Genomic DNA, 27,883 nt, shown 5'->3' with positions numbered 1-27,883 from the left:
TTGGCTGGAGGAGCATGAAAAAAATGCAGGAACATGTTGCAGTGGCTTCTTAGAATCTTGTCCAACTGTGAATGGCACAGCACGTAGATGTTAAAGACCTTACACATTTAATAAATGGAATTCAGTTAACTAAGCATCAAAAAATGGTGTTTCAATCAAAATATTTATTATTAAGATGTGAATACTAAGGCTGTTTTTTTAAATACTTTCCTCTGTTTGCATTTAAGTATCTTCATTTCGCTTTTTGTTTGGTTTTTTGAAGTTCTTTCATTGTTTACAAAACCTTTCATTATTGTCGACCAGCACCTGCTCCCAGAGCAAAGCCAAATCAAAACCACCTGGCTAAATAAAGGGCAACACACCTGTGTGGGAAGGGCTGCCCAGAGCCCCTGAGAACAGCCAAGAACTCTCAATATTTAGGCAGAGCTGGTAGGCACGACGTGCCTGACATGGATATGTAAATATATGGATTTGAGGCTTATTGGTATAATCATGGGGATTACAGAAATGTGCTGAAAACATGATCTCAAACCCACAAGGTTATACAAATATTTTATTTAAAGATCTAAGCCAACAGCCACATTTTGAAGGATACAGCACAGGTTTATTGCAGGTGCTCATTATTTTGGCAGAGGGGCTGCCCTTTAAGCACCACAGTCCCACAACTCCAGTGCCTGCCCCAAAAAATATGTGACAGCATCCACCAGCTCAGGGACTGTGGGAATTGTGATCTAGGATAGGTGAGGTTCTTCCAATGGATTCTTCAAAATGTCACACTACAAATTACTGGAAAAAGAGGAATAATTGTGAAGGGAAATTAAAAATAGTAGGGATAAGTCACAAAGAGACTAAGTACTAGGCTGGCAATAAAAAGATGACAATCTTGAAAGAAAAAGGCCCAACAATTCAGCTTTACTTAAACAAGCATTACTTAAATGTTATACCATCACCTTCCAATATTTCTTCCATAATATTACTGTTAATACAACAATATATCAAAGTTCCTTTTAAGTACTTGCATTAAGGGCTGCTTTGAAACCTGATTCAAGCAAGCTCAGCTGAGGAGCTCTGAAGTACCTCTGAACAGACACACTGTTATTACCTGGGGAGGGAATGGCTTTGGAACTCTAAACCTTCCAACTTAAAATGAAAGAAAACATGAAACCACTGCCTACCAAGTGCTTTGAGGGGAAAAAGCTCTTGTTTTGCTCCAGAACCCAAGTGGATGCTTCCCAAGACCCCACAGCTCAGAAATTCCAGTGCTGCCACAGAACCTTTGGTGATAATTCAGCTTTTTTAACACAAGCCAGAAAAAGCTTTTATTTTTATTTGTTAGTGTAAGGTATGCTGTACTAGGAGCGCTTCCCAGTTTGACTACAGATCATCCCACTTTCTGGTGACCATACACACATAAAACCCTTTCTAACACCCTCCTACAAACTCTTCCCAAGGTAGGAAGGTTTCCATCTCTCTGATTCGAAAGTACAATCCAAGTATGACAACATGAAAAGATTTCTCCATTCTCAGGACTGTATCTTTCTAAAACTGAACATTATGGAAAAAAATATGTAAAAAGGAGGCAAAATCAGCACATTTTTATTCATATTCCAGCAATTCTAAGGGCAAAATTCAAGCCATAGATCAATTTTGGAAACAAACATCTCATTAAAGGGGATGTCAATTAAACCTGAAAGGCTCCACACACAGGATCATCAGCAGGCCTATTTTAACAATGCTGTCAAGTAGGTAAGAAAACCTGCAGGGAAAGGCAAAATGTAAATGCCTTTTTTCTGCTGTTTTCCTCAATCTATCATTATTGTAAGTAATTGGTGGGGCATTTTTTCGTGCAACACCATTATGAAGTTATCAGATACAGCTGGTTTGTGTAGGCAGAACTTCAGGTGTTGTTAAGCAGATGAAACACTAAAGTTGACATGAGCTGTTTGACAGTGAACAAAGATCATCCCAACAGAATTTTAACCTCCAGCTCCTGAGAGCCAAGAGGATAATTTGGAGCTACAGAAGATGTTAGTTCTGCACAGTCATTCTGCCCAATCCTAATGTGTCAAATGATTTTAAAAGTGGGAAGGCAGAATACAGATTTTAAAGCTGCAGAGGCACAACACAAATAGCTGCATGTTACAGATAAAATGGGAAAATCTTGTGAATTATCTATGGAATAAGGGCAAAGGCAGTGAGCAAAGGTTCTTCTGGCATTTTTTTCCAGCAGAACTCGCATCTCCTCTTCCTTAAAAAGACACTTTCAGGCTTACACAGTAGGAGGAGAAAGAGGAAGCCAAACTTCACAGCAATTCTATTAATACCAAAGTGCCTGTTTTCTAAGCCTATTGCTGCCCATTAACCATCACTGCACTCACCCACAGCAGCATCTGAATCGCTGCATTTGCCAAGCAGACTGACCAAGGGGCAATAAAGGCTCGCCTTGGGAAGGTATTCCAGGACACCTGGAGACAGAGGCACATCCACCTAAGTGGGGTGTGGATTAAAGTGTGTGTACCAAGCACTAAATACCCACTTTGCAGAGAAGAAACAGAGCAATGCACTGACAGAGACTGTTAAGGTGACATTTGCATAACAGATGAACTTGTTGCCATGGAAAGCATAAGAAAATTCGGAGCTGGGCTATTTAAAACACCCATTTCTGCAAATGTTTGGCAAAGTCTCCACTTTAATGATAGCACTGAAGATCAGGTCACTCACTGTATGGCACCACAAACTTCTGAAATTATCTAACAGTATGAGAAATGGGAGGATGGCACCATGGGTGTGCCATGCCAATGGGAAGAAATGATGCAAGAAGCAAAAGGGAATATGTTGCCAATATATGGAGTTCTTCATGAGCCCAGGCAAGCTGCAGTTTTTCACAAAATTCAGATTAACAGATGAAAAAAAGATTTAGGCTGAAAAATTCTACGAGTGGGAAGCCTGTGTTCAGTGTGTGGCATTCCACCAATCCCTACCAATTGAGATATGAGCTGTCTCCAGTCTTCTTCATCCAATTTATGGCTTGTAAATTAAATTACCTGCCATAACTCTCTAGCAGAAGAGAGACAAAAGCATTTATATTACCTGTCTGCAACAGGATGTCATTCAAATCCCCAGCACGTTATGACTCCTGCCTAACGTGAGTGTGGATCCCAGGAAGTTGTAAGTTTACAGACTACAAGACTTACTCATCCATAATGACTTAAGTAGTACAGAATGTCACCCAACAGTTACAAAGCATGGCAAACAAGGGCTTAATTCCATGCAATTTTAACCCACACATGAGCTGTGATGAAACAATTAAGTGTAAACAATTACATGTAGAGCTTTTATCTTGGCACGATTTAAAAATGTTATTTCTGCCCTTACACCAGTATTTCTAGAACTGCAGAAAGGGGACCAGACTTGCTCCTTTCTCAGTCACTTCAGCTCCTTGTGTATTCCTGCTTCCCACTCTCCCTAAAAACACAGCCTCCCCCAGCCACTACAGATTCCTTACTCCAGAGCTGCCAATGGACACAGCCAGCCCAGCACAGAAAATATGATGAACGTTCTTCTCTGCACTTCTAGCCCATCAGCTTTTGTTTTGCTAAGTATTAAAACAAAAGCAGCAGCAAGAGAAATGTCAGCTGGCAGAGACATTTTCCAGAAATAACTGCTGCTCTCTATATTTAGCCAGTTTTTATGTACAATTCAGTTAAAAATAGAGCACCCAAATTGTGTATTTAAATACAGAGAATTAGTCTAAATTTAAATCTCCTCTTGAACCAACAGGAGATTTTATCTAACTCCAGAAAGTGTTGCTTCTACATTCTCTAGTGCTCTCCCCAAAAAGTTTGTCTGACCCTGAAGTGAAGCTACACACAGAAAATTGAAGTAACAGGTACTTTGACATTACTTACAGAATAATGCAAATGAAAGACTACTTTCATGACTACTTGGACCACAAAGTTTAAAATGATCACTATAGATCTGTTTGCCTTCATCTGTAATAAATAACCCAAATATCTGTCCTGGCCCTATTTGAATCACTGAATGTTTGAAGGGTTAGATCAAAAATACCTGGTTTTCGGTTAAGTGTTTTAAAATACTATATTTAAAAATTGAATTTAAATATTTAAAATTTTAAAATATTTAAAAATATTTGGTTTTAGTTAAGTTGTCTTTAAAATTAACTCCTTAGGCCTTTACCTGCCATTTTGTTCTGCTGTTTTAACAAACCAGGTATGTACCAGTTCAGCACTGGTCACACCACTCAGTGACATTTTTTAATAAGAATTAAAAAAAGGACTTCTGAGCCCCTGTGCAGACCCAAAAGCTCTTCACACACAGCTGATCAAGGGGGTCTCTTGCTCTCCAGAGCAATTTTGCCTCCCCTGTCCAACAGAACTCAGAGGGTCAGTGCCTGCAAACCCAAAGGCGAACAGTTTGTGCAGCCCCGGGCTGGGGCTTTGCTGGGAGAACACAGCTGTGCAAGGGCTACAATTCCCAGGAAACAGCCCTGCCTTTGTGTCAGCTGGAGCCCTGGGATTACTGCAACAGGAGTCCCCAGGGAAAGGAGAGCAAAGCCTCTCCCAGACGCGGGGTCCGGACAGTGCTGCCACCACAGTAAATCCCCCCTGGAGAAAACTGAACTCCTACAACATCACACTCAAACATTTGATTTACATTCCCTCAGATTTGCCCTCTGTTATTCATTTTTACCCAAATTAATCCTTCTGTTTACCGTTGCAAAATGTCATTAGTCACAAATTTTGCTCCAGCAAAATAAAGTATTCCCAGTAAAATCACCCACTTCTCTTTTGCAATTAACTTCATCCCCCTCCTTGACAACCATTTCCAGATTTATTTCCTTTAACCTCCTTATTATTTTTCTTCAGTACAGCCAACTACTTACTGTTTTTCCATCAACCCCCACTAAAAATATTACAGCATCTTCTCAACTGGGTCTCCAACCTAACAAGAGACATTAATTGTTAATAAGCAGCTCCTGTCACAACATATTTGCAGCACAAAAACTTTGTTTCTCTGTATCTGTGAAATTTGGGACAACTCATCTCCTTCCAGCTCCAGAGTGACAATCCAAGGTCACATGGCAGAATATCACTGCAGGTCCTTTCTAATTTATAAGAGTAGATAAAGGAGGAGGATAAATATTAGGCAAACTCATGATTTTAATGTACAGTCCAGTCACCAAATCACTTTTATCTGCTGAGAAATTGTGCAAGATTTGCTTGGCTTCCCCTGTGAAACAAAGTGCTTCATTCATTTCAGCTGCAGCCCATTGATACTTCCTCAGAGAAATGCTTGTCAGCCTTCTCTGATAACACAAGATACACTGAATTATATTTCCAAAGGAACTGTAATCCCCCAGTTGCCCAATGAGTGCATTTCTCAGAATGCAGCAGAGGACTGTGCTGCAGGACAACAGCAACAGTTGGTGCTCATGTGAACAGAACCAACAAGAGAAGTTCTAAATTTACAGTATGGCCCAAACCAGACAGGGGCAAACTGCATCTGCTTCATCTGTGACACCAACAAAGGTCAGCAGGCTCACAAAGGCACCACAGGGAATGGCAACTTCCTCCATTTTTCAGAGTGAAAATAAATCCCAGTCAGAGCACAAATATATTTATTTGTCTTCTGCTCAATTAACTGCTGCAGTCAAGATTAACCTGTTTAGATCAAACTAGACTTTAAAGCTGTACAAGTTCTTTGCACGTGCCTGTTAAGAGCATAAGAAAATGTCACTGTAAAGTATCTTGGACATTTTAATTTGCAGGTAAGGAACCAGAAAAAACCCAGCTCTGGTGTGGGAGTGGAGGGACCAGAGGGTGACACGTAACAGGTCAGGATTTGGTAGCTATGGCCAAGTTTCAGCACAAAGTCCACTTTGCTTTTGCAATCCCTGCCAAGGGTCCATAAGATTGGAAAAGCTGGACTCTCTGCTCTTTACCTGCCAACGTCAAAGGGAACACTTTGCAGCCAAGGCAATTTTTCACTCAACTCACTGAAACTTGGTATGACCTGTTCCTTGGGAAAAGCCCAAGACGAGTCTAAGGCTTGGCTGAGGGTCTGACTCTGTGGGAAAGGGGGGTGTTTTGACACTCTGATCCCAACCCACTGCTGGAGACAGGTCAGCTCTCCCTGCACTGAGCAGCTTCACACCACGGCTCACCAGCCACACTCTCAGTTTGCAGTTCACTGCAAGGGGGGGAAGTTTGCATTGGACTCGGCCCTGAGTACTGGTGATGCAGCAGAAAATTCACCCAAACCTCTCTGAATCAGTCACTTCCACAGCCACCAGGCCTTTCCCACTCGACAGTCCCACAGTTTCTGCTGGGCTGCCAAATCAAAGGAGATCCATATCTGACAGACTGCAGGGAGGCAGCTGGCTCTCAACACAGCTCAGAATAATGGAGAGCTGACTCCTCATTTCCATGGCATTTTGCAGCAATAATAATCAAGATGATGGATTTCCAGCTATTATAATACTCTCACTAGAGTAACTTTATGTCAATCAGCACGTTAATAACAGTGCCTCTCAAGTTCTACAGCATTAATCACAATCAATCAAATGCTCTTGCAGAACTCTGATAACAAAGTGTGACAACAAAATTAACTCTTAGCAGCAACTCTGGTGAGCTCTTAAGTGCTTCTGAAAGTTTCATCCTAAATAACTCTCAGGCACCGGTGATCCAAATAAATATTGTGATTTCTTAGTCCAGGGGGAAAGTGTAGAAAAGGTAAGTAAATCCTTCCTAGTGAATGGTCAGACATTATCTAATTTCTTAGCTACAAATGTTGCAACATCCCTGAGTCTTGTTTCAATAACTGATAAACCCAAGCAGAAACTTAGTCTGCTGTAACATTTTCTTGAGGAACTTGACACAGCAAGTGTAGGCCGGTGAGAATTCTTCAGAACAAAGTCATTCCTGTCAATCTGTGCAAGGCTCTTGGCAGGAATGACAGAATAAATTGGAAGGTTTGACAGACTGAAAAAGATACACACACTCTGGTCTGACAACTGGTTTTCTTTTTTGCTCATTTGAAAAATGTACTAAATAGTTAATAAGTGAAATATAAAATTTCTTTGGTATTTTGTACTGCAGTGACATGAGAACCTTCAGAGACTTGACAAACACAAATTACCTGACAAAGGAGATCTCAATTAAAGAAAAGAGCTCTCAGTCAAGAAACTCCAATGGAGTTTGCATCTCCCCCATGAAGAAACCAGCTATCAAACCTTTGTGTGCACACACAAGTTAGATGGGCTTGTTCACCACTGCATCATAAAGGACACGGGGCATCTGCAGAGAGGCCCTCAGTGTGAAACATTCCCTGTAAACAATTCAAGTAAAATAAACAGTCAGTGCAAAATATGGCAAATTGGAATAAAAAAAAGCACTAAAAAAAGTTTAGCACCGTTAATGATACAATATTACTCATGTTAATTCTGTTCAAATTGTTTTGAAAAGATGAAGTGTAACAAAGAAAACATCCAGGGAAAGGCAGTAAAAATGATTAAGAGGTACAGAAGATTCTCATTACAAGAACTTGGAGCCTTCCCTAAATTAAGAGATGGTTCCAGCAGGAGGCAAATAAAATAAGAATACACTGAAAGCCAGTAACTGACTGTACCTTGTATCCACCATAAAACCCAGAGTCTCCAATTAGGAAACAAACCCTGAAGTGGGAGATTGCACAGGAGGGTCAGGAAACCACAGGAAGAGCAGCAGTGTCTGGTAAAGCCTTGACTTAATGTGAGGTAATGCAAAGGAATTAAAAAAGGATTATTCATGGCAATGAAAGTCACCCAGATTTAAGTGAGATGTGAGGCAGTCAGCAGCTCATGGAGTTTGTTCTCTTGTATTCTACAAGTAACAGTTCTAAATCACAAAATACTTCAAGGAATAAAAAAATAAAAGCACTTTTTCTCTCTGGAAAGCAGTGTCTATTCTCCTGCTCTGCAGGAATTCATCCCCTTCCTATTTTGGAACAAATCCTCCAAATCTGTCTCAAAGCTCTTCCCTAAAACAGCAATCACCAAATTTTCTCTACATCTTCTACACAGCAGTGTTTAAGCAACTGTGTGACTTCTAAGAAGAGAACAGTCTAAGAAAGTTCTGGAAAATCCTAATACAATAAAACAGTTCTACAAGGAAACTGGTATTTCAAGAGAAACTTAGTAACATTGAACTTATTTTCAGGAAAATTAAACCAGCGTTTTCCCAAGAAAGAAGAATAATTTCCAAACACACTGGATTAATTAAAAAAAAAAAGGCAGTGGAATACCAAGCTGCTTTTCTTCCAGGTCCCTCCTTGTTTCACAGCTAACCCTGATCAACAGGAAAAAATTGATTAATACTAGAAAGCTGCCTGGTGCCTTATTTCACTCTGCACTGTGGGTTATGTAAGCAAAGACAGCATTAGCAAATTTGCTGGGAAATGCCACAACTGTGGCCTAGATGTACTTCATTTTTTTAACTTGAGAAAAGCAGTCTAAAGAACCGGGGCTAAAAAAGCAAAAGCACGAAGAAAAACACGGAAGGCTTTAGAACTGCAATTATCAAATAACCCAAGAACTTTTCTTCTGTTGGATAACTGCAGACATCTGCTCTAAGAACTAAGCAGCTGAAACACCCCAACTTGTTACCACCAGGAAGGGCAGACTGTTATTTTAAGTTACAGACACAAACCCCCCAGAGATGAAGTAACAGAGTGTGCAAAGTGCTCGCAGTCCTTGTTTTAATAATGAGCTGAGAACAGCACTGAGCCCTCACACCGCAGCCCTGAGCACTAAATCCAGCTCAATCCTCCTCCTAAGGGCTTCTGCTTTCCTGCTGCCATCACCAGGCAGTGACTTCCAGACAAACTGGGGGCCCAGAGCACAAATGTGGGGCTGCCTGACCCCAGTGCCAGTGCAGACACACCCTGACACTGGTCCCAGTGACATCCCCCCCCCGGGGACAGCCAGGACGTGGGGGAACTCCAAAGGGAATGTGGACACCCTGCTCCAACTGAGGCTTCTGCAGAGGAACCAACCCCCCCAGCCCTCCCAGGCCTTGTCAGTCCATCACAGCACCCAACAGGTTCCCAACGTTCCCAGAAATCCCAAACAAAGCACAACTACTGATGCTCCTCAATAACTCAAGACATGTCTGAATGTGCCGAATCCTCCTGTCTCCAAAAGTTTATACTTAGAAACACAGAGTTTAAGGGGTCAAGACATGCAATTTAGTGCTGAATTTTTAAGTTTTCTTTTAAATATAGATAATTTGATGCTTTATTCCCGAAATGAAGGTTTGTCTTCTCCCATTTTTAAACCCACAGGCAGGAGCAAGGCTGGAATGAATCACAGCAACTTCCCTGTGCTGTTCTGAAATCTCAGAGCAGCTGTCCTGGAACTGGGGGCACTGCTGGAGAAGGGAAGATGGGAATGTAAAGTAATACCAGTCTCCTATTGAAAGGGTACCATATATGAGAGATAAGAGAAAACTTTCACTGCCTAGCAGACTACAAACATATTAGATACTCTCCAGACAGAATCTGCCCTTGGCATCCCAAATGCAGCTTCTGAACGAGGGTTGTATAAAACCTTCCTGTAAATCAATGTGATTTGGGGAAATGAAAGTAAATTCCAGTTTTAAGACTTTGCTCCAGATGATCTTGTTTGAACTCCTCCTTCCTCGCTTGTCTCTCCCCAGTCATTGGTTAGAAAATGAAAGTTTTTCATTAAATTTACTGGAAATAGAGCTTAGATAAGAATAGTTTCACAGTATCCTTGCTACAAATGTACAACTTACACGCCCTTCTATAAGTTACATTCCAATTCATACACAATCATTTCTCTCACAAAGCTCTTTTCTCTTTAGAAACAAGCTTTTAAACTTATTCCAAGCACACAAGCCTAATAAATTCTTGTACCTTAAAAAACCAGACAATCAGGGCATCATTTGGCCATGATTTCCATTTGTGATGACATCCAGATGGCAATCCAAGGCCCACCTTTGGTAAACAGGATGCATATTTATGGGACTCTCAAGTACAGCTAATTATTTGGAACTACATGAGAATGTCTAAGAAAGTATTAACAAAAAAAACCTGCACTATTTCTACTATCCCAGAATTCAACCTGCTGATTTCATCCTTACATTCCCCTTCCTCCAGCAGCAATGTGACACTGTTTCAGCAATAATTACACTTAGAGACAGAAGAAAAACCAATGTGACTTTTAGGGTGGCAGCTTTCATTTAGAATCTGGGAAGCAGAAGCCTGAAGTTGCCCTTTGCATTCACACTGATACAAACCAAGGCACAAAAAATTCTTTATAACAGATAATAATTGATTCAGAATTCAGTCTCATGCTGTCTCTGGGCCAGTACTGGTCACTAAGAGTTTCCCTACAGTTCATGTTCTCCCTCAAAGCTTTAAGAACTATGGGGACACCAAAACTGCGACAGCAGCAGAACCATTTAATGTAACAAAGTTTTACAAGAGTTATTAGTGATGGTTTGAGACTTCAAAATTGGACTATAATAAATAATCCCCGTGGCACAGGTGACCCTGATGCAGGTGCTTTGCCTGCACCACAATGGAGAAGCATTTTAAGAGTTGACACAACTGTGCTTCAGAGGTCACTTGCTTTCGTGACAACCCACTCCAGCTGCACTGTGCAGCACATGCTTTTGGAAAAATGGAATTACAGCCTTTTTTCCCCCCCTCTTGACAGGCTGAGCAGCACAGGCAGCCCTGAGTGCAGCCCCAGCACAGCCTGTGCCAGGGCTGGCAGGGTGAGCAGTGAACACAGTGACCAGCACAGTGAGGCACCAGCACGGGCAGGAACAAGCACGGCAGAAGGAAAGCACTGCTCTCCTCTCCCCCCAAAAAAGGCTTTTTTAGAGGTATTATTCACAAGCATACAGCAGGGCAAGCTTTTATCCTGGGTAACATCAGTATCTTTATTCTTCCAAACCAGACTTTTGATCTGCCACATAATCCAGGAGAGAAATGAGATTTTAGCCCTGTCTGATCCCACTCTGGAGCCCAGGCAGCACCCTGCAGCAGGTTATATCCTGATAAAACCACAGGATATCTTTATGTATGACTACCTTTTGTTTTGGTTTTTTTATGACCATCCTTTCTTTAAAAAAAAATAAAAAATACTTCAGTCAGTGTAAAGTTCCTTTTTTAAGAAAGGCTGAGTCTGAAGCCAGAGACACCAAGTCTTCCTTCTAGAAGGAAACATTAATCTTTGATATTACTGCTCACTGCTACAAATTATTACTGTCATATGCAGAGGAAGAAATGCCCTGATGAGACAAAAAAATATCTACAAAAAAATATCTACACTACTCCTCTAAAGGACACATGAATTCAACTGTAAAGTAAAAACCAAGCTGTTCTTTTTTTTCCTTAGAAGGAGAATTAATGAAAGACTTTGTGTTAATGCATTTGATTGAACAAAGTTCCCTACAAGCTTGGCAGGCAGAATAAAGCACATTAACTACGACCTGGGAGAAGCAGATGAGAAATGCTTAACTAGAAAATGCAATTTCAGAAAATGCAAAAGCAACAAAATAAAAAATCAGGTAATTTTTCAGCTGGTTGTTGGTCATGCACCAGCAGCTGGGAGCTCTTTACCATTAGTTATGATGGCAAAAGCAACAGCTTGGCTCTGATAAAAATCTGTGATGTTCCCCAAGTTCATCAAGTTGTTTTCCTTTTTTCTACCCTCTTCAACAGCTATTTATCCTACTAAATTTCTTTCTAAATCTCAAATGCACTCACCACCTCGGGAACAACATGCAACGTTTCAATATGTACAAATATCTTTGTAAGAGCTGCCTCTTCCCCCCGGGCTCCTGAGCTGCTGTGCCCGGGAGAAGGAAGAGGGAAAGGATTTATTCCAGCTCAGAAAAGCTATGGCTGAGCCAGGCAGGAGTCAGCCAGCACCTGGGGGATGTGAAGGAGTTGGAATGCAGACCCCAAAAGCAAAACTGTGCAAGGGAGAGGTGGCACCTGGAGGAAGTGCCACCCTAAATCCCCCCTGAAGGAGGTTCTGGACCTTGTGTCAGGGACCACTTGGGAACAGGTCACCCCAAGGGCAAGGAGAACAGTTCAGGCTGGACTTTGGGTCTGCCCCAGACCTGGGCAGCTGCTGGTTCTTAAATGCCATCTCCACTTCCCAAATTTAGTCCAGCCTACCTCTTATGGGATCTCGGTCTCACCTACAGCCCAGGGGATTTATTCAGAAATAAACAACAGGGACACTTTTACAGCAATCAAAGCCTTGAGCAATTGGGCAAAACCAGCCCATTTTTAATACCTGTGAAATGGTCACCTTTTCTGAGCAGGGCTCATTAAATCAGTGGCAGGAACAAGGTTATTTGCTAATTGGTAAATATCTTATTTGTCCAAGGACAAGGCCCAAGATGCATTAAAAATTCAAAAGGATATTTGTTTTACTGAATACAGAAAAATTATGAGCTTTATTTAGTACCTCCATGTTCTGAACTACTAAATTATAATACATCTCTCAAATAATGTCTTGCTAGTCATTCCTAAGGTATTAAACTGTCACTTCATTCCTCTGGAAAACGTGTTCCTAAAGGACACACTTGTTCACAGAACTTGGCAGTTCTTACTTCTATTTTCTCCTCAATGTGTAAGACAACAATGTGCAACACAGGCCAAAATAAAGTTTACTATGAAAGAATTTATTCATCTGTTTAGGTCACCAATAAATTAAAATTCCACAACCCTCTGGAGGAGCTTCTCTCTAGAAAGCTTCTTAAACTGCTATTTAATCTCAAATATTACCTCGTACTGACTCCTAATTTTCCACATGCACCAAGTTAACTCACAATATCCTTCTCCTGCCACCACTCTTGCATCATATAATTAGAATTATTTATTTTTAAATTAATTACTTTTTAATCCTGCTCCTTCATTTAATCCCTTATTTTCCAAAAAACCCTCAAGCTTGGGGTTAAGAAACTTCCATATCCAAGGATCCAGCTGAAGCTACAAAACCAGGGATAGCAGTAGAAACCATTCTGGAATCCTCACTGCATCTACTGCTATCAATCTGCAGAGGAAAAATATACTTCTTACAAGAAAATTGCTGTGAATTGCAAATATTAGCAGATGTTACTACAAACACTAAAATAGCTGAGAATAAATGTAGAGAAAAGAATTCCAATAAAGCCTGTGAAAAACAGAATTATACAATTTCAGTTGTTTTACCATTTTACAACTGAAACTTGAATCATAACAACTCAAAACAACTAAATGCTAAGAATTTGGTCTTTCTCCTTTATGATACAAGAGTATAATTCCATAAATAAATTGCTCTTGGTTATTCTCAAATGCTTCATCAATATTGTGCTTGGAGTTGTTTTTTGCTGGGTTGCTTTTTATTTAATAATTGTGAGCCTTGGTACAGAGCTTGTGTTCATAAAACAGGGGAAAAGATTTATTGTTCCTAATTATGAAATCTGCAAAGCCCATAACAGTTAAAACTTGAAACCTACAAACCAGCACAAAATCAAAACCCAGCAACCAAGCTAGTTTACTGATATTTTTACCTATAACTCCATGAATGCAAATCGAACTTCTGTGCCATGAAAAATTACCTTGGAAATTATTCTGTCTGGCTTCTCTGATTTATCATATAATCAAATTCTTGCAGGTTGTTTTTCTAGCCTTTCAGGTAAATCACAGGCACACAAACTCCATGTGCTAAGATAAAGCAGATTTAGGAAAAACCATAATACAGCCTGTAATTTACTGAGCCTTGCTCATATATGTGCTGAATATGCTTTTCATTACAGGCAGGTAAATAAAAATCAGTGCTTGAATTTCAGCTTGTATTTGCTTAACCCACAAATTACTGTTCAAAAGAACTAATTGTGTTGCACCACAGCCCCCTCTTCAATCTCTAAAATAAAAAAACTTACATAATAACTGTTCTCCTCGATATCTGAGCTTGTTCCCAATGTGAGTTCCACAACCTGTAAGATCAGGCCCTAAATTATAAGTTAAATACTACAGTGATGTCACTTAAAATATTACCTTTCTTTTGGTTCATTTGTAACACTCAGAGAATTCCAAAATGTACGTATTTCCCTGCAAGAGGAATCGGCATCCTTGTGCTACAGCTGTGAATGTTTTCTTTCTTTATTTACTCCCTGTAACCAAAGGCTTTATTGCGATTTTGGCCTAAAACGCTGGTGAAAATGTCAGTTATATAAGGCCACGCGTGGAGGCCACACGCACTCCGAAAAATATTGCTGCTTGAATTAGTCACGGAAAAAATCGTGGATGTCTGCTCTGACATATGGATTTACATGGAATAACGTGTTTGCACCCCCCCTCCCAAAACGCCTCTCCCACCGTCCCTCCTCGGCCGAAGCCAGGCAGGAGCAGCCATTCGAGATTCCACAGCCACCAGATCAGCCTAAAAACAACAAGGAATTAAAAACCGCAGGGAGCAACAAGGCCGGCGGTTTTCATTCGGCTCCACTGACGCACCCCCGGCCCTGGGCCCAGGTCTCCTCTTCCCTGGACTCATCCTCCCCCTTCCAAAGCGGGATCGCGGGGCCCCGGGATCAGCCTCCTTCTTCCCAAGGAGGGATCGCGGCGGCCCCAGGAGGAGCCTCCCCCTTCCCAAGGAGGGATCGTGTGGACCTCGGGCTCAGTTCCCCCTTCCCAAGAACGAATCACGGCGGCCCCGGGCTGTTCCATCTTCCCGAGGAGGGATCGCGGCTCCCCGGCTCAGCTCCCTCTTCCCGAGGAGGGATCGCGGCTCCCCGGCTCAGCTCCCTCTTCCCGAGGAGGGATCGCGGCTCCCCGGGCTCAGCCCCCGCCCCACGCGGGATCGCTGCCCCTGCCCCGTCCCCGCGTGTCCCGCGGCCATTCCCCTTCCCCGCGCCGCCTCTCCCAACTTTTCCAGCCGCCACAACTTCCACGTTCCTCCCGCGGCGCCGCCGGCCGGGCCGGGCCGGGCCCTCCCCTCCCGTCCCGCTCCCCGGGGAAGGTCACGGCGGTGCGGGCGCGGCGCGGGCCCCGCGGTGGCGGCGGCGCGGCGGGCGCGGTCCGTACCTCTGCGGGCCTTCGGGGAGTGCCGGCGGCTGCGGGCGCTCGCTCGCTCCTCCTCGATCGCGGCCGCTATGGCCGGGTCGTCCTCGCCATTGTACCACACCAACAGCTCCTCGCCCGCCGCGATTGGCTGCGGGGACACAACACACGGAGCGGGGCCAGTGAGCGAGCGCGTTGTTGGCGGGGCGGGGAGCGGGGCCGGGAGCGGGGCGGAGGCGGCGGGGCGGGAGCGGGAGCGGCCCCGGCGCGGCCCCCGAGGGGCCTCCGCGGAGCCGCCGCCGCCGAGCGCCCCCTGCCGGCCCGGAGGGTGCGCGGCTGAGGGGACACCGAACCCGCCCCCCGCGAGTAATTAATGGAGCAATTACTGACACCCCAAACCCCGCCCCCGGGAATTAATTAATGAATTAATCAATTATAGACACACCAAACCCCGCCCCCGGGAATTAATTAATGAATTAATCAATTATAGGCACCCCAAACCCCGCCCCCGGGAATTAATTAATGAATTAATCAATTATAGACACCCCAAACCCCGCCCCCCTGGAATTAATTAATGAATTAATCAATTATAGACACCCCAAACCCCGCCCCCGGGAATTAATTAATTAATCAATTATAGACACCCTAAACCCCACCCCCGGGAATTAATTAATGAATTAATCAATTACAGACACCCCAAAACCCGCCCCCCGGGAATTAATTAATGAATTAATCAATTATAGGCACCCCAAACTCCGCCCCCGGGAATTAATTAATGAATTAATCAATTACTGACACCCCAAACCCCGCCCCCGGGAATTAATTAATGAATTAATCAATTATAGACACCCCAAACCCCATCCCCGGGAATAAATTAATTAACCAATTACATGCAGCAACCCAAACCCAGTCCCCCAGGAATTAATTAATGGATCAATTACAGACACCCCAAACCTCGCCCCCCCTGGGAATTAATTAATAGAACAATCACAGACAACAACCCAAACCCTGCCCCTATAATTAATTAATAATCAATCACAGAATACCCCAAACCCCACCCCTGTAATTAATTAATGAATTAATCAATTATAGACACCCCAAACCCCACCTCCCATAATTAATGAATTAATCAATCACAGACACCCCCAACCCTGCTCCAGGGAATGAATGAAATCACAGAAAAACACACAGAAAACACATACAAAAGTCACTCCCTTCCAAAATGCACCACCAAATAAAAAAAAAAAAAGAAAAATCAACAAAAATCAACAAAAAAAAATATCCCCCCCCAAAAAAATCACAGAAATCAATTTGTACCCACTATTCCTTGTCCTAATGCTACAGTTCCTGACAATATATAGTTAATGTTAATATAGTTATAGTTAACATTAATACAGTTAAATAGTTAATTATTAATACAGTTCCTGCATTATTATTATTATTATTATTATTATTATTATTATTATTATTATTATTATTAGCATGTTCCAGCTCCAACATCCCAAACTGTGGTTTGCCTTAATTAGTGACACTGATTTAAATCCCTGCAAACAGTGACATCCCTGAGCTCACTTCTATGGATATTCACAGTTAATTCTTCCCAGGGAGCAACCAGCCAAACACAACTACCTTACACAAAGCATTAAATAACATTAATTAAATCTAATATAATAATAAGTAACACTGCTCAGGCAGCCACTACAGCTGGGATTTGGAACAAAATCTACAGGAAAAGACTGTCACAGTGGGTTAATGGCAATATAGATAATTACAGCATGTTTAACAAATCCACTTCATCACAGTAATGAAAGGTTTGATTGCCATTCCAAATTGACTATTTCTAGTTTTTTTTAATCCAATTAAAAAAAAAAAAATCACAGGAAAGACCAATGCCAAATAGGCATCACTGCAAATGCTACTCACACTCCCAACACTGCCAATAAAAGAAACTGGTATTGATCAGCTTACTTCACATGCTCCTTAAAATATTATCAGACTCAAATTACTAAGTCTCCAAGTTTGCAGACTAAAGCTGTATTTGTACTTATTTTTTAAATCTTCCTCATTGTTCCTCCATTTCCTGAAGCATTCTACCCAAAACCAAGAAAAATTTAAATACCTTAACTACAATCCCCCCTCTTTCAGGGCTTAATGACCATGGGGCTGGTGGAGATCAGATCCTGTTTTTAGTCATTCCAACAGAGCAAAGGGTGTCCTTAGACTTAGTTCCAGTCTGAAGCCAAAGGGGATTTTTGTATCAAGAACAACAGTATTGTTTCTTTCCTCTACAGTACTTTTTTTTTTTAGTGAGTCCCACAGCACTCGATAAAGGTGAGAGTTACCTTCATACCCCCAGACACCAGAACAACAAGAGATGCAAGATTCCAGCTGGGCAAAGTTTTTAAGTTCTAACATAAGCAAAGCCCAAGGTTTGCTTTCCCTCAGTCCCAGAGGCCTGAGAGGAGAAACAGAGGCAAAGCTCTTTGCATGGGCCCATTTCGCAGCTGTTGAGCAGCAAGGAATGCAGAAGAGTTGTCTGATGATGCCAAAAAAACCCCTTATCATCTAAAAAATATAAAAGCTTGGAGAAAAGAGCTGGCTGAGGTTTTAGGCAATGCAAACACGGGATGATAACGGGCACAGAATTTGTTGGCTGCGTGGCTGGATTATTCAACTTGATGAATTTAGTGTCATGGTGACTGCTCTAGAATCTAATTGAAGCCCTCTAACCTTGAGCTTCTAAAATGAGGTGGAGCAGCAGCTCCAAGACCAGGCAATTAAAAACTGCTCCCCCACTGGAAACTGGAGCGAGCAAAGGACCACGCTGAGCAAGTGCCACTTCATCACTACTGTTCCTGACAGCACCCTCTAATAACAACTCCAACCCCAACCTCCCCCAAACTATTCCCTCCAGACCCTTGGTGTGGCAGTGTCAGGTGGGGACAGCTTGGCTCAACAGGGTATCAGTGTTGGAAAGGCTCCTCAGGTTAATGCTTTTTTGAGCTTTGTGTTTTAACTACAACGTTTAACAGTCCTTAATCTGAGTACTTTCTGTTCAGAAGGTTTAAAGTAATTTCAAAATCTGTTATTTTTGAGAGCAGTATCCTAATAAATTATATCCTGAGAAGTTCTAGCCCAGATTGTCTAAAATTGAGTTCCTTGTACAAGCACTGCAATGTGTGTTGTACAGACAGTCAGGCATTGCCTGTCTGTGTGAAAAATTTATTTTTCACACAGACACTGTATTTTACCGTGATATTGTGCTTCTGCACCTGGATGTGGCCTCACATCCCCAAAAGCAATCAAAGTGACATTTAGTTGGGTGAAACTTTCACAAGGTATAACCCAAGGTTATATTGTGTTCTCCTGTGTAACAGGGAGGATCCTGAGTTATTAGAAACCCGTCTGACAAAACATTCTTCCACAAGCAAATTAATTTCACTTTAATCAAGGACAGTTTCACAGCCAGGCTTCTTTAGAAGACTTTTTGAAACTCTGTTTTCACTGCAATTTTACTTCTTGTGGAATGAAAGCCCTGCCCTGAGTGCAGAACAACACTGATCAACGAGCTCCTTTCATGAGCAGAGGCAGGAAGAGCTTCTGAAACCCCATAATGAGTTTAAGCTGCTTCACTGAAATATCCCAGCTCTCATATGCATCCTGGGGAAAGCAGATGCAAAGCAGCCTACAAATAACCTCAGCCCTTCAGTGAAGATGAAGGGAAGATGGAAGAGAAAAATATTTGCTTGTGCTCACTTAAAAGTTCTATAACTATTCATTGGCAGCAGAGAACAGGGAAGTTAAAGCTCTGTGCAGGTTTGATGTTCTTCTCCACCAAGCAAATTTGGACTTTGCTTATCTTAGCAATGAGGCTTGGAAAGCTTGGAAATCAGCCTGTTTAACTTACAGATGAGAAACCCACAAAAAGCTCAAGAAAACCCTGGGAAAAAAATAGCCATGACAATATTTTAAATGCTTCAAGGTAAAGAAGAACAAAATTACACACAAGCCACTTGAATTCTCCTTTGGGGGTAAATAAAACCTGTGTTGTTTATTTATCAGCAAGTGGAATTCCCCTAAATTTATGAATTATGATAAAGATCAGGAAGAACCATGTGTTCATACCTGGGCTGGTAAATTTACAGCAGGTTTGAAATTAGACCATAACACGTTATACACAGAAAAAGGAGGACATTTAAGATGGTTTTTATTACATGCCTTCTTTTGTCTCAGTTAACAGTAAGGTGTGACTGGAATAAAATTCATCAAGTTGCAAGAGCCAACAGCCAAAGGAACAAAAGGATATTTCAGTGCTGTGACAAGGTATTTGTTATTCTTTAAGCAGTGCTCGGCCTCTTTCAGTAGCACAGTTATTTTCCAAAGTGCAATCTTATCCATCAAAAAAAACCAATTTGGAATATGTGAATGCTTGAATTATCAGGACTAAAACCTTTGCAGAAAAGATTCGATGAGAGAAAAACATAAAATGTCAGAGTGACTCAAAAAATACACTTACATTAATGACTTAGTGGGACTATGGGCAACGACAGAGGAAATCCAAGAGAAAGGGTCTAAAGGAAGCAAGGGTGGCTACAGATTCACATTGGGAGCCTATCCTCAGGGAACAAACACTGCAGAGAAGGCAGTAGTCTGGCTGGAAATAGTGAACTTCTACCACAAATCCATCAGAAAGTGTTTAGAACTTTGGTTTTTTCAATACAGCTCGAATGACCTAAAATGGAAGAGTTTCACACACTGCTGCACTGCCCTATAAACTTCAAAACTGCATGGGATCAACTCACTCTTCCATTAAGCAAAGATCAGTTATTTAGGGATGCTGTTGGCCTCCCAAGGAAATGGAAGGAACAGCAATAGTGCAAAAACCAGGCTGCATATGCCCAAAAGCATTTCAAACAAAAACCAAGTCAAGCTGCACACACTCACTGCCAGGAGCTCCTTGCTCAGAGTCAATACTTTCTAGGCACAATATTCTAACCCCAGTGTTCTCCACCATTATAGTTAAAGCCATTTTTTTCTTGGTTTGGGAGATAAAATGCTTCAGGAATTACATCCTTTTCCCTGCCTCCCCCCCACTCCCTGAACAAAACTGAAATGGTATAAAGCCATGAAAAATTGGTTCAGGGAGCTACCTATAAAAGTGTCTTGACAGCCAAGCTTTGTCATGCGATGCACAGACCACAAAAATAACTGATTGCTGCAAAAAAACCCTCAGTAGAAACTATCCTGGTATCCAAAAAAATAGAAGAACATTTATTTTATATAATCTGCTACAGTTTTTCATTCTAATTTGTATCAAATTCGGTGCTACTGCAAATCATTGACCAACAAGACAGACTGACTGTTGAAATATATCCTATATTTTAACAGTAGATCTTAATGTCAACTGTACTGGTAGAGAAAAATTTATACCAATTAAATGTAGCATTTGCAATGCTTCAAATATATTTTCTTTACATTTACTTATCTTTTTAAAGTAAATATAAAGAAGATAAATATCAAGTAAATATAAACTTCGTAAAATGTTTCAAAATCTGTTCAATACCAACAGCGAAAAAAATTATTTTAATAAAGGGAAATAAAAGGTATAATAATAAAATGTAATAAAGCAGGAACTGATTCTCAGACAGTGATACCTTTAGGCTCTTGTAGTAAATGGTCCTGTTGATCTCCAGAGGAAACAGGTTCTGCTCCTTGCCAGAACGTGCCCAGTTTATGTATCGGAGCCAGTTGCCCTTCTCTGGGTCTGTGGCATCCACACACATCCAGCCCAGGTTTGGGTAATACACCTGAGGGAAAAATGGCATTAAACCATGTGCACTGAACCACACTTTCCACAGCCCCCCAAAGTCACCCTTCCCATCTGAGGGCACAGGCAGCCCCCAGGGAGGGGCAGGGGCTGTGCTGGCACAGTGTTGCTGCTCTTCTGCAGGAGTTCAGTGGATCAGGTACAACTGGAAAAAACCCAAAACTTTTGGCCTGCAACCCCTTCTCTGAAGGTTTGGAGCTCAAAAGCCAAAATCCTTAAAACATTTCATGTTTTCAGTTTGGCAAGCTTGAAATGATACTCTTTACATTTTGCCTTTAGTAAAATGACTGATTTTAAGACAAAAAGGCACAGAGAATTATTTTTACTATCTGGTGAATTGGAAAAAATAACTATATAGAAGTTAGAAGCATTTGCTTTATTTGGAAAGATATGGGAAAGCATAATTTATATTTAATCGGTTTTCAGGTTATAAAAGAATATCTTAACCTTTCAGAAATCTTGTGATTCACCTTAAAAAACTGACCCTGCCAATAACCTTCTGCATGTTCTGAGATATAAATTCTTTGGTTTCTATTCTTGAAGAAAAGTTTAACACCTACTCCTGGTTTACATTTCCAGACAGGTTGCAAGAAAGCAAGAAGGGGAGTGACATCTCCAGTATTTTCTGGTGACAGGCAACTCTGCTTCTCTTTCCAGAGCTGTTATGCATCTCCCAGTCTTCCTATAATCCAAGTTAGATGCCTGTACAAAGAGCTACCACTGGGTATTTTTCCTTTTTTGTTTTTCTAAAAAGCTAAAAATCTACAGTGTTGTAGCTTTTTATTGGTTCTGACACTTTATAACTAATGCTAAGGCTTTTAAAACCATTTTCCATTTTCAATTTCAATTAAGCTTCTACAACAGCTTAGAAAAACCCCTATTTAATAAATTTGATTTCTTTTATGCTGATATACTGTTGATTTAGAAAGACAGAATTTTATCAATAAAGGTAAAATTTTAATAAATATACCACAATCATCTTGATTTCTTTCCAAGCAAACAGAAAATATCTCCATTTCTTAAACTATTCCAGCATGGATTTCATCAGCTGACTTTTGAAAGAATGTTCCCCAGCACACTCAGCCCTTGCAATATGAAAGCATAAACAGCATCACAGATGAGACTGCAAAAGCAACTCTTTTGGTTAAAATGGAAGAAAAAAGCCAACAATGCTGTGGAAGAGTTAAACAGATATGGACTATATGTCAGAATGTAATTGTTAATTACTTGTTATATATATATATTACTTTGATATGTTTTTATATTACTTTATGATGGTATTTTCACAAAACAGAACAGGTGATTACTTTTCAGATAAACCTTCTAATGTACAGAATATTTTTAAAGGCCTTGTGCACTGTGAAAATAGCTCCAACTCCTCTGCATAACACTGGCTGTGACTCCCATTAACCTCAACAAAGCTGTGCCAGTCATTCCAAACCTGCTGACAGCATTTCCCTCCCTTTTCAGCCACTTGCTCTCCTTTTCCTACCTGGGGCTTTTCTCCAGCAGAAAAGGAAAGTCTGTTCTCTCCTCAGACCCAGCAAGCACACACTGACACACACAGCTCACCTTCTGCACAATGATCCTCCACCATGACAGTTCCAAACCATTACAATTGACTGGAGATGCCAGTTTTAGAAGCTTTACTTTTTATTCAGATTAACTGGACTAAAGAAGCAAATGGGATGCTTGTGGAAAAGGTTGTTCCCCTAGCTGGGGTTCACACACTGAACTGCTCCCACACCCCCCCATCCTTCTACAAACCATATATTCCAACAGTTCAGAGCCTGGACTGCTTTCAGGTATCACCATATGGGGTCAACTGCTGTGGTCTCATTTTAGCTGCTTTTTTCCTGACTCCAAAATCAGCATTAAAGCAACACACAATTACTCTGGAATCTACCAAGGGTTCCCATTTATCACTTGCATTGCAAACTAGGAAACTCTGTAACAGCTTGTTTGCAACTATCATTTCTCAACACTAATTGAAAAAACATCCCCAAAGAACATTCAAAACCCAGCACTGAGAGAAACACAATTGCAAGGTCAATAATTTACTTGGCTGATTCAATCTCACCAAATGTTCTTGCACCAGATCAAAACTGGAGATACCTTTTGCAGTGGAGTTTGAGGCAGCATTAGCTCAATGCAATGAACATTCTACTTGAACACTTGATTACTTTTCTAAACAGGAACCTGCATTTAGGGGAAATTGTCCTGAATCAAATCCTCGGACAGAGGTTAACACTAAGTTTTGCATGTGTATGCAGTTTTTTACACAGTTCAGTGTTTGCAGACCAGGGGCCAGAAGGATGGATGACTATTAGCAGTATCTTTAGCCTAAAAATCCATAAAGTAGCAAACTGTGCTGCAGAACATGCTCTGCCACAGCTCCTGCAGCCCTCCCCTCCTGGACTATTCACTTTGCTAAAGCCACCTGCTCTACTTGTCCTCAGAATGACTGAAGGAGCCTTTGGAAGTGGTTATGAACTGCCTTAAAGACACTGTGGATAGGCTTCAACTCCAGATTTAGCCACCTACATTCTGAAAATGCACATAATATCCCAAGTCTCATGACTATCAGTGCAGCTATTCAGCTGTCCAGACAGCACTTGCTCCAAGGCAAGCCCAAACACAAGCAGCACAAGAAATTCTGCTGGAGTTGAGAACTCATAAAAACTCCAGAAGGAAAACCCATTCCCATAACAAAGCTGGTTTTGAAAGAGCTAAATGAGGAGGAGTACTGTGGCTTCCTTAAGAGGTTCCACAAACTCCTCATTTCCCTGATTTCAGGAGCAGTTGACAGCCCTCAGCTGCAGAGGGAGAGCACTCAGGGTTCAAGCCAACAAAGCAAAGCTCTACCAGTGAGAGACTCTTCGGGGCAGGTGTGATCCACACACAGCACATAAAAAAGTAACACAGCAATTTCCAGCAGTGCCAACAGTCGAAAACTTTGTAACTCAGAGTCCAAGTGTCTATAAATAACTTAGTAATAGATGGCAATTACCTTACATCAAGTCTACTTGTAAAATCTGTGGAAAAAGTAAAGTAAATACAAAATACTGACCTAGTGACAGACACCTTTTCCCATTTACAGGCCATTTCTTACCTCCCACATGTACACATTGCTCTTGACTTGAGATCTTTTTTTCTTGTCACCAACAAATGGTCCAAACTTCTTGCCTTTTAAAATTGATTTTGTTGCCCAGACACCTGAGGAGACACATATCAGGAGTTAAAACTAATCTAAGTTATTTTAAGCAAATCTTCTACTCCCAATTCATATTTCTTGAGATCAGTACGTGTGTCTGTCTCCAAATGGGGAGCTGTCCACTCTTCCCAAATGAAATTATTTCAGATAAATGAACCAAACATTATCTCTACCCAGCACAGGAGGGCACCAAATTTTGACAGCAACTCTGATTTATGTGAGCTCGTGTAAAAACCCTCCTTCTCCTCTCAAAGCTGGAGCACTCACCAAGCCGTGTCTTGTCCACAGCAGATGGGAAGAGCCTCACATCCTCGGGAAGGCCCCTAAGCACGTGCTCAGGTACATCATCCAAGGTCTCCACAGTGACAGGAGACTCAGTTGTGTTCTACAAGTCCAAAAGCCAACAAGCATTAACAGATAAAAACAACTGACACATCAAGCCACACAAGCTACAAAACCTCCTGACTTGAAACGAAAGTAAAATTTCCAAACTCACCACACTGAGGATAATTTCACATATGTTAGTAATCATTTATTTCCCTTTTTCTAAGGATGGCTTCCAGGCATACTCAATCTAATCAGTCTCCAAAAAATAACCTAAAATAGCTTCTGATCTTGTCTTATGTGAAAACATATAACTTGTGAGAAAGACTAAACAGCAACTTTAGGAGAAAACCAAACTCAAAGTTCTAAGAAGCACATACAGTCCACAAAAGTGAAAAGTTTAATTGTTTTACCTATTGAAAGAAGGGTGTTGCAGTAAATTAACTGCTCCAGTGTAGATACCAGAACTTGCACTTGGGATGCACCACCTACTCTGCCAAGGATGCTCTGCCTGGAATGGGGTAAAAGCACTGGAACAATGCCCTATTTGCAAAGCTGTCAGTGGGGAATGGGGAAGGGGCTCCTGCTGGGCTCCCTTTGAATAATGCTGAAACCAGCAGGACTCAGCAAGCCCAAAGTTAAACATCCAGCAGGACTCAGCAAGCCCAAAGTTAAACATCCAGCCAGGGAGGGGAAGAAGTGGCAGAGCTGATGAAGTACCTGACAAAGGACCAGCGACAGCACTGATAACCCATCTGGAGCTGCTGAGCTGACACAGCTGGGCTGGGCACATCTCACTGACAGTCCTTCAGCTGAGCCTAGAAAAGCCCAGTCCCACGTTTGAACAGGCTCTTCTGACATATTCCCTTCTGGAGTGTGTGTGGAGATTCCTCCCTGGACTGGGGGACCCTAAAGCCCATCCAGTCCCATCCCCTGCCCGGGACACCTCCCACCAGCCCAGGTTGCTCCAAGCCCCGTCCAACCTGGCCTTGGACACTTCCAGGGATGGGGCAGCCATGGAATAACCTGTGTCAGGGCCTCCCCACCCTCACAGGGAGGGATTCCTTCCCAATATCCCATCTAACCCTGCCCTCAAGCACTTTGCAGCCATTCCCCCTTGTCCAGGCACTGCAGCTCCTGATGATTCAAGTTGTGCATGACAAGTTTATTGCTCTGTAACCAACAGAATAAGCTAAAAGCAGCTTATAGAGAGAAAAAAGGGGTTTAAATAGTCATATGAGTTATTATTTCAGTGCCCTAAATGTTAATCATAATTCCTAAATCAATAAACAGCTCAGAAGCTTTAGCCAGCAGGTTATAATTAATACAAAAGGTTTTAAGGTATTTTTATGTTAAAGTTTGAAAGGCAATAGAAAGCTAATAAACGATTTACAAATGTTTAGCAAGTGATTAGTTCCAATTTAAGGAGCCTACAAAGTTCAACAGGCTGCTTATAATATTATTCATACTATTATTTGTATAACACAACAGTAAATGCTACTCACACGTGTCATTAAACACCCAGCTCCTTATTACCTAATTATATTTTTAAAACCACTATTTCTTATAAAAACGACCAGAATTCTAAAGTTACAAGAATGAAAAGCTTCCATAAAATGTGCTCACATTCTGAAAGGACTGTGCTTGGTGAGAACTAGGCATGTGTTGAACCACATGCCCTAAAAAACCCCACCTGCCCTCTGACAACAAACTTTAATCATTTTCCTTAGAAACCAATACTGGTGGTGATGGCAGGAACAATTCTAACATTAAGGGTGTTATACTTGAGCTCTGAACCAATTTTTTGGAGGTGTTTAACTGAGAAATTTGTCTCAGTAAACCCTGACTTTTTGGAAATGATTCTTGCCTTTACCTGTAACCATAAAGCAGAGATACAACAGTAGTTTTTCCAGTGAGCACTTATGAAATATATTGAAAGGCTACTGGAAATAGATTTTAAAATCCATCTTGATATGCTATCAACTTTCAGGGGTTTATCTCTAAAGCAAAACAGATAAATCTTGTCAGCCTTTGCACCCACTCTTTGTGAGGGTGCTGCTATGGCAATGAATCACTACATTTTAAAAAATGAAGTTACAAGAACAAATCTTCTGCAAGGACAAGAAAACTGATCAAACTGGAGTCAGAGCAAAGTTATTCTGGTGCTGCCTTGGTAAGCCCTAACAGCTGCACAGAGCTCCCAGAGAGCTATTTGTAGGGGAGAAAGCCCCCCAAAGTGGAAACCATGGAAGGAAGAGAATGCCAGAAATCCCTTCCCATCCAAGAGAGCAAAGAAACCGGGGAGGGGGAGAAATATTTATTCCTCAGTTCTAATAGTTGAAATCTATTCAAAGCAGAGCAAAGATGCATTTTGCTCTTCCAACAACCCAAAAGGAAAAATACTGATGAAAGAAGCCTGATTTTCAGACATCTGTTAGCCTTGAACTGATATGCAAGAAGCCATGTCTGAGATGAAAAACAAACACGTTCTTCTCAGCATATCAAAGAAACCCAAACATCTCTCCAGCACATTATCCAGCATTTCAGCAGGGGAGAACCAAGGCTAGTTTTCCCAGTGGTTTCTAACAAATTATATCCAGGCACAGACGAGGGGGGCTGTGTGACAGCTCTCTGAACGAGGCACTTCCAGTTCCAAGGTAAAAGTGGGGTGGGGTTTTTTTTGTTTGGGTTTCATTTTGGGGTTTGGTTTCTTTTGGGGGGTTTTGTTTTCAGTTTGGCTTTTTAAATGAGCAGTCAAAAATCTCAACTGCTGCATGAATAGTTAAAAATCTCAAGCCAGAAAATAAACTTTAACCTACCAAAACTTAAACCAGACTCGACTGATTCAGACAGAAGTGTACAGAACTGTGTTATATCTTCGATTTTCCTGGCATATTCCTTAATAATCATGATGCTTTTTAGCCATAAATATCCCCAAACTGTTCTACCATTTAAGTCTATTTGTATGGAGTAAAATACAGTGAGAACTTTATTGTTATAAATCAAAGAATAGCAGGACATTCAGAGAACACAGTACTCAGCCTCATCTAACAGTTGTCAGATTAATGGATTTCACAAGTACTACAAACCTGGATATGGCCTTGTACACAACAATACACTTCACACCTCAAAGGAATGGTAACAAGTAACCAAATTCAAAACACTAAAATAAACAATTTAGTTCAGTCAAATGCGTGTAATATATTTTTATTTGCAATTTAGATGGAGCTACTTGAAACGTTTTCCAGATCTCAGCTTGTCTCCAAGGAACGTCTGTCTACCAAAAGAAATGCTGTATTTCAAGCACTTTTCCCCCAACACTTAACAGTCACATTTAAATCTTTTTTCTGTTTAAAAAGTTCACTTCTTGATAAGGGTAATGCATTGTGCATGTCCTACAGCCAACTTTTGCATCTAACTGAAAGCCTTAA

The 27,883-nt window shown here is 41.4% G+C and overlaps 1 protein-coding gene and 1 long non-coding RNA gene across 3 annotated transcripts in view; both read right to left on the bottom strand.

The window, feature by feature from the left end:
- PRDM2 (PR/SET domain 2) overlaps positions 1 to 27,883 on the bottom strand; it is a 64,240-nt gene that overhangs the window by 27,054 nt on the left and 9,303 nt on the right. For both annotated transcript variants that reach the window (XM_027736347.2, XM_027736345.2), the window contains exons 3-6: positions 24,396 to 24,513; positions 24,027 to 24,130; positions 20,742 to 20,894; positions 15,112 to 15,238 (exon numbers count right to left, since the gene is read on the bottom strand). In XM_027736347.2, the coding sequence (XP_027592148.2) occupies positions 15,112 to 15,238; positions 20,742 to 20,894; positions 24,027 to 24,130; positions 24,396 to 24,513 (502 nt within the window). The remainder of the gene's footprint in view (positions 1 to 15,111; positions 15,239 to 20,741; positions 20,895 to 24,026; positions 24,131 to 24,395; positions 24,514 to 27,883) is intronic.
- LOC120324276 lies at positions 530 to 14,333 on the bottom strand. The gene is made up of 2 exons (XR_005565441.1): positions 13,968 to 14,333; positions 530 to 786 (listed from the first exon to the last, which is right to left on the bottom strand). It is a non-coding gene; the product is annotated as an uncharacterized LOC120324276 (long non-coding RNA).

This window comes from Pipra filicauda, unplaced genomic scaffold, assembly GCF_003945595.2.
Source record: "Pipra filicauda isolate LSUMZ 115617 unplaced genomic scaffold, ASM394559v2 scaffold47_size6085603_pilon, whole genome shotgun sequence".
NCBI classification, from domain to species: Eukaryota; Metazoa; Chordata; class Aves; order Passeriformes; family Pipridae; genus Pipra; species Pipra filicauda.
This window is presented reverse-complemented; position numbering and strand designations above follow the sequence as displayed.